General features: G+C 52.3%; 1 protein-coding gene across 2 annotated transcripts; it reads left to right on the plus strand.

Annotated features, from left to right (window-relative positions):
• Window positions 1–1835: 1835 nt before the first annotated feature.
• On the plus strand, window positions 1836–6437 carry LOC119317683 (aspartyl protease family protein At5g10770-like). 2 transcript variants are annotated; one of them, XM_037592166.1, is made up of 2 exons: window positions 1836–2053; window positions 4563–6437. In XM_037592166.1, the coding sequence occupies exons 1-2, from the start codon at window positions 1948–1950 to the stop codon at window positions 5873–5875; spliced, it is 1419 nt and encodes a 472-aa protein (XP_037448063.1). In that variant the 5' UTR covers window positions 1836–1947; the 3' UTR covers window positions 5876–6437. The 2 variants fall into 2 exon arrangements, with proteins under 2 accessions (XP_037448063.1, XP_037448064.1); XM_037592167.1 differs by having other exon boundaries at window positions 4569–6437.
• The last annotated feature ends 1090 nt before the right edge of the window (window positions 6438–7527 follow it).

Here is a 7527-nt window from a genome sequence, read left to right on the forward strand (position 1 = left end):
TACAAGCGGTTACTTCGGAGACACGAGTATCTACGCTTCTTGGGGACCATGCCAAAGTCTTTGGCGCTCCACGCTTGCCATGAAACTTTGGGCGAGTTGCTCCCACAACCTCCCCCTCACTCCTCAGCGCTTTCGCCGATCAACCCAAGACCAAGAAGACGACGTGCTATTTATACACGCTCCTAATTAGCCGCGCCATTGTAATCACACTACATCGCCGCTCCGTCGCCAGCTACAACGTACATGCCGTACACAGTACGCACTACGTACCCTCGCCCGTCGTCGTCGTCTTCTCCGTCGACCGTCGCGTCGAGACGAAGGAAAAGAAAAACCGCCCGCCTTGATGGGCATGACTTCCGGGCGCCGCGCGCGCGATTTAGTGAGGGCCGGCCGGCCGGCCGGGACAGCTCACGTGGTCGGTAAGACGGTCGTTTTCTTGCTGGTGGCCGTGTCGTCGGTTGGATCGGACTCTCCGGCCGTTTGGTGCCTCCGCGCATGCATGCATGCAGATGCAGCTAGCTCGCTTAGCCATAGGCGCCGCGGCCTGACAGGCTCTCGCTCCATTATTCCCGCCCCCGTCCCGTCTCCTTTATCCATCCATCGGGCAGCGGTTGCGCTGCCCCCATCCAAGGCTTCAATCCGAAGCTTCTCTAAAGATTCATCGGCTAATCACGCACGAGCAGCAGTGCAAGATTCCGTCTCCCCACCACCACCAGTAGCAACCACCGATTTCGCACCGAGGAGAAAGACGACGATGGTATATGATACGATCGTCGGTCAGAAAGCCGCGATCGATCCCCGTCGATTAGCACGGAATGGATGCCACTTTCTTGCTCTTAGGAAGTGAGTGAGGTGAGGCTTTGCCCTTTGCATGGTGGCTGCTAGCTCAGCCTAAAGAGGCCTGAACTTGGATAATCTATACCAGCTTTGGAAACCAGTCAAAAGTACCCATAAAAAAAGAGCAAATTAAGTAGAATTCGTGCCGTACAATAGATTCCGTTTCTCCGGTAATATAACGAATTTGCTCCAATGGGAACATGATAATAATATGATCATGACATGGGTCTAATATCGGTTAGCTAGCAGGTCACTCTCTCCCCTTTTCCATGATTATCAAGCAAGACTACACCGCACTGTACCACCACTGATTGTCAGCCACCATAGAGTTCAGAGTCGTGTGAAGGTCCAGTTGCACGGTGGCCAGAGCCCGCCCGGACTGAAGTTGCCATGCATCAGACGCCAAGTGCCATGGCCCATGACAGTACGACACATAATTGTTCTGATGGTGGCTCGAGCTCGCTAACCACTGCGATGGGCGCGCGCGTTACCCGTAAGATCGGCTTCAATTTGGCGATGGTTGCGCTTAACTGCCAACCTGATTCAGCCGATCGACTTCATGAATGTGCGCACCGAACCGGAGTTTGCTGGGCTACACACCAAAGCAGCTTTCGCCCAGTACGTACCATATGCCTTGCCTTCGACCCGTCACAATACAGATACTAATTTCGAAGGCGGCAATACACGCATGGCTTGTGTAGCTGAAGAAAGCATATAGCTCAAAAAACAAGACGCCGGCAGTCGGTGCAGAATATATTCAGATGCCTTGGCTGAACGCACGGCAGAGTCTGAACAGGCAGGGCTGGAAGTAGCAGCAGCAGCACCCAAACGTGCGGCGTCGGTCACATATCATTGTGGTAACCCGGTGGTTGGAGTTGCCACGGATGAAAGATGGTTCAAAGCCGCTGAAAGCTACCCGTGCGTGCGTGGGACTCCCGGGCGCGGAGGGCGCGCGCCCATGCGGCGGGGAAACTCTATAAAAGCCCACACGGGTGCTGAGCTTGGTGCTATCTATCCACCCACCCATAGCCTGCACTGAGCCAGCCACCGCAAGGAGGAAGAAGAAGAGGGGGAGAGAGGGGGTGAGAAGAAGGTTTCAGTTCAGGCGAGATGGCGCCGGCGCCGCTGCCCCTGCTCGTCGCCGCCTTCTCCCTGCTCTTCGCGGCGGCGACTCCGATCAGGGACGTCGCCGACGCCTGCTCCTCGCAAGTGCAGGGTATATATAATTCCCTCCTTCCTTCCTTCCTCCTAGACTGGCTAGATTTCTTGGATACTGTTCTTGTGTGTGTGTGTGTGTGTGTGTGTGTGTGTGTGTGTGTGTAATTGCTTTGCCGTTGGTTATGTCTTGCTTATGCAACTGGATCAAAGACAACTGATCTGTTGACTTGCTAAAAACAGGGGTACATGATGACTTGACATATTACGTATTAGATTAGATGGTTCAGTAGGAATAGAAAAGGCTATTGACTTATATAGCGCCTAAGTGCAGAATTCGAAAATTTACAAGGCGTAGAACAGTCCTTAGGATGGGTTAATCTGAAGATGTTCCCTTGCTGAAGTGGCCAGCCGGAAGGTAGAAGCACTGCTGTCCTGACTCCTGAAACTGAACCGAAGTAGTAACACCGTGACACACATGTAGGCCGAGACAGGTCAGATTCACCGTATGCATCACGCTGTAAAAACATTTTCCAACCTGCAGCGCGTAAAGCGCCTGTAACTGTCAAAGATAGTAACCGTGTGAGAGTCGACAGCCATGGCCGGAGCCAAAACTTCAAAAGGGCAATCCAGGCAGAATCTCCTCCCAGTAGCCCCTCCCTTTTGCCAATTCTTTTCTCCACCAGGAGGCAAAACAATGCTAGTATAACCACCACCATGTCGTTAGGTGCATAATGACCAGTAGATTACGCATGCTTTCCGCTGGAATTCCATGGCACCGCCAGGACGGAAAGCGTCTCCCTCGGTTAGGCGCACGTATTCGTCCACGGCCAATCGGCGCCTCATCACAGCAGCGTCGCTTTAGGCCAATCATGCCCCGCTAATCGCCGCTTATTAATCAACGCCGCTCCTTTCCGGCCCACGAATCGATCATATCACATTCACATGGCCCCGATCGACACCGATATAGATAGAATTGATGGCCGGTGAGTTAGTGGCCGATCGATCGATGGTGTACTTCGGCCGCCCGTGCCGTGACGTGCATCGATCGGTCCATCAATGGCCCCGTACGCGCCCCACCGCCAACCACCGCCGTATCTAGCGCGACACGGCGGGATGGCCGCCGAAATGCGTGGGCGGGCAGCGGGCGCGTGCGTGTCGCCGGCCAGGATGTATACCCACACACGCGCACGGAGGTGTCTGGTGTATGGACGGCGTCAGTTCTGCTTCAGCTTTTGTGGCTCGGCACGTACCCACGCCGGAAATGTTGGAGCGTGGAATGATTTCGCGGTACTACGTGTAGCCATATCTGGCTGGGGCTGTAGGTCCGTCCTGAACACTGGCTTAGCTTAGATTAGCTTGTCTGATTATCAGAGGGGTTGTTGCCCGTCCCCAATCATCCAATTAATGCAGTGGTGGTGCTCCGGGTGTACAGTCTTGGCGCTAGTTCTCCCTGAGAAAAATATCTCATCTTTGTAGGGTGTTCCTAATGGTCACCTTTCACCTTTTTGCCTGAATAATAAGAATATATGGTACTTATCCTGTACTGGCATGGCATGTTATGGTAGTAGTGTGTGCTTAAGGCACTAAAAGTCATGGAAGCCGTGTTGAACTGACTGGTGGCCCTTAATCATGGCATTGGCAACCACCCCAATCATCGATTGTATCATGGTGAGCACTGCTGTTAACTGTACCTAGCTAGCTAGCTGCCAACCAAAAGCGTACGTCTCACTTGCTTGCCGACGTGTGTTCATTCCTGTTGGACTTTTCAACGTGGCAAAAAACTCACATTTCATTTCAGTGTCTGCGAACAAGGATTCCAAAATACAGTAATAATTACAAAAATCTCACAAGTCACATGTTGCACTAGCCTCTCTGCTGCCTACTACCACTAACGCCATATCAGGCGCGATTTAATACGGTTATGGCCAGTTGATGCGCCCCGGAAGGCGATCATGAGAGCTGCCATTCTCGTGCGCGAAAACTTTACCTTCTCATCGACGCGATCGCCACTTGCATGCATACAATTACAACCACCCTGCATGTGCTGGTTTGGTTTGGGCCATACATATGTCAAGTGTGAACGATCCAAACTCGGAGGCCCGTCGGGAAGGGAAATGATGGACAGGAATAATCTGGTGTCAGGTTTCTTTACTCTGAAACCCGGACAGACACCTCCAAATCTGATGACATATGAGACATGCATGTGCCTTCACTGCAGTCACTGCCGCAGTGCCACTGGTGGGAGTACGTGGCACCTGCTCGGTCGGTTGCCATGTCGGGCGAGGCATCGATACGTTATCGCAGGACATCGATCACGCTCAGTCTCAGATCACAAGACTGCTAACGATACGATACGTACGACCTGCTGGTCGAGCTGCCTGCCCGGTGGTGCGGTAGGTCCAGTGGTTGCCGACGATGCACACTGGACGTACGAACGGTCTTGCGCTCTTGCTTGTCAGCAGGCAGCAGCAAACTAATCCGTATACTGTAACAACGGTGAATTCTGTCAGGGTTAATAAGTTGCGGTTACTTTGAATTTGAAGCACTGACTGTGTGTTGCTGGACAGCTGCAGATTTCGAGCACCTGAACAGCTCCGCCATGCACCTCCCGCTGCACCACTCGCGGGGCCCCTGCTCGCCGGTGTCGGCCCCGTCGGACCTCCCCTTCTCAGCGGTGCTCACCCACGACGACTCCCGCATCGCGTCCCTGGCCGCGCGCCTCGCCAAGGCGCCGTCGTCGTCGTCCTCGGCGCGCCCCACGGTCACGGTGGCCTCGCTCTACCGGGCGAACGACGAGGTCGACGGCGTCGCGGCCTCCCTGGCGTCCGTGCCGCTCACGCCGGGCACGTCGTACGGCGTGGGCAACTACGTGACCCGCATGGGCCTGGGCACCCCGGCCAAGCCGTACATCATGGTGGTGGACACGGGGTCCTCCCTCACCTGGCTCCAGTGCTCCCCCTGCCGGGTGTCGTGCCACCGCCAGTCCGGCCCGGTGTTCGACCCCAAGACGTCCAGCTCCTACGCCGCCGTCTCCTGCTCCACGCCGCAGTGCAACGACCTCTCCACCGCCACGCTCAACCCGGCGGCCTGCTCCTCCTCCGACGTCTGCATCTACCAGGCCAGCTACGGCGACAGCTCCTTCTCCGTGGGCTACCTCAGCAAGGACACCGTCTCCTTCGGCTCCAACAGCGTGCCCAACTTCTACTACGGGTGCGGGCAGGACAACGAGGGCCTCTTCGGCCGCTCCGCCGGCCTCATGGGCCTGGCCCGCAACAAGCTCTCGCTGCTCTACCAGCTCGCGCCCACCCTCGGCTACTCCTTCTCCTACTGCCTCCCCTCCTCCTCCTCCTCCGGCTACCTCTCCATCGGCTCCTACAACCCGGGCCAGTACTCCTACACGCCCATGGTCTCCAGCACGCTCGACGACTCGCTCTACTTCATCAAGCTCTCCGGAATGACCGTCGCCGGCAAGCCGCTGGCCATCTCCTCCTCCGAGTACTCCAGCCTGCCCACCATCATCGACTCCGGCACGGTCATCACGCGCCTGCCCACCACCGTCTACGACGCCCTCAGCAAGGCGGTGGCGGGGGCCATGAAGGGGACCAAGCGCGCCGACGCCTACTCCATCCTCGACACGTGCTTCGTGGGCCAGGCCTCGAGCCTGCGCGTCCCGGCGGTCAGCATGGCCTTCTCCGGCGGCGCGGCGCTCAAGCTGTCGGCGCAGAACCTGCTCATCGACGTGGACAGCTCCACGACGTGCCTCGCCTTCGCGCCCGCCAGGAGCGCCGCCATCATCGGCAACACCCAGCAGCAGACGTTCAGCGTCGTCTACGACGTCAAGAGCAACAGGATCGGCTTCGCCGCCGGCGGCTGCAGATAATTCCTTTGGAAGAAGGTGCACGCAAGCAGCGCATGCATGCGCGGAATGGGTTTAATTTAATTTAATTTGCTGCATGCACGTTCACTTTCTCAACTCGTCAGTTCGACCGATGTTGACGACTACACACCACAAGGTAGATAAAAAGGAGGTACGTACTAGTAGTTGATTAAGTGGTGTACATGCATGCATGTTTAGTTATCACAGCTTCGTTGTGTTACATAAAAGGAGACACCGAGCACAAAACATATTACTGCTATTTATAGGATTGAAGCTATTTATATTGTTCAGACCAGATATTGAAAGTGGAAAAAGAAATGCATAACTTGAATGCACGTAGCCAGAATATGTGAAATACTTGTCTCATGTAAATTCTTTGGCAATTACTGGTCAAAATAATGTACCACTTCGTATAGCTAAGTTAAAGGGTGTGCCTTTGTTTCGAATATGGCCCTTAGAACTTCAAAAATTGCTCCTGTTTGAGAACATGTGATTTGTAAAATTGGAAACTGTACACTTTATTGATGTGATCTTTGCAGAATCAGAATTGATTTTATAACATTTCTGACACGATTTCAAGCTGTGCTGTTTGTGGTATGGAGTATTGGGTGTTTGTCATGTATGAGAAATATGTGGCATGAACATTCATGCCTATGATGCCGCTCCGATCACATTTTGTTGCACCACGCTTGAGATCATGATGAGATCATGGTGACAAAGATCGTTACATGTGTCACACACGCTAGTCCACTCCTTTAAGACCAGTCATTAGTCAATGGATCCCTATTTTGTACGGCTGCAATTTGTAATTCCATATTTCACAAGTGGATGTTGCAAGGAAAATAATACTACGTAATTGGCTATCATAACTAAATGAAGTTATTTATTTAACTAAAGTAAAGAACCATCGGTGACTGCTACAAGACGAAAGAACATTAGTGCTTGGATCGTTGCAGTATGTTCAATCATTGCAACAAAGAAAGTACAACTAGTCAGGTAGCAGTACATCCTTTTTCCATGCATTGCGAACCAAAAAATAATGAATCGGCTAAAATTTCCTAGATACGATCAAGTCATTCTTCTAACCAAAGCATTATATTTATTGACGGGTAATTTTATTTTTTAAATTAACTTTTTTACGGGTACTTCAAATTAACATTGTGGCACGTGTTCCACCAATTAAACATTGACTTCACGGAGTGGTTTTCATTTATTGGGGACATGCCGCCTCCCTTGGACTAGACTTCAATGTTGCACTATTCCCTCGCTATTGTTGCAGTCAAGGACAGAGACAATCCTAAAGTAAAGATGGTTGTTTCCCCAGGTCTATGAGTAACAATCAGTGTAATCTCCATTTAGAAATACATAAATCCATAAAGGTAAACTCTACTTCAACTAGCTTAACCTAGATGTTGTCTGCAATACTATTTTGCACAATGTTGCATATATAATGGCCAACACCATCCCGTGGCAACATTGCCGTACTATTAGTTTGTTTAGCAATATCTTTCCTATTTATAAAGATTAGAGTTGGTAGTGAGTTCATATGTGGGTCCAACAACCTTCACAATTCTTCTCCACACGGCAATCCAACCACCTTCCAAGAGACATAAACAAATGTGCACTACTAACATGTGGGGCCTAACACAATTAAA

This window comes from Triticum dicoccoides, chromosome 6A, assembly GCF_002162155.2.
Source record: "Triticum dicoccoides isolate Atlit2015 ecotype Zavitan chromosome 6A, WEW_v2.0, whole genome shotgun sequence".
Taxonomy (NCBI): Eukaryota; Viridiplantae; Streptophyta; class Magnoliopsida; order Poales; family Poaceae; genus Triticum; species Triticum dicoccoides.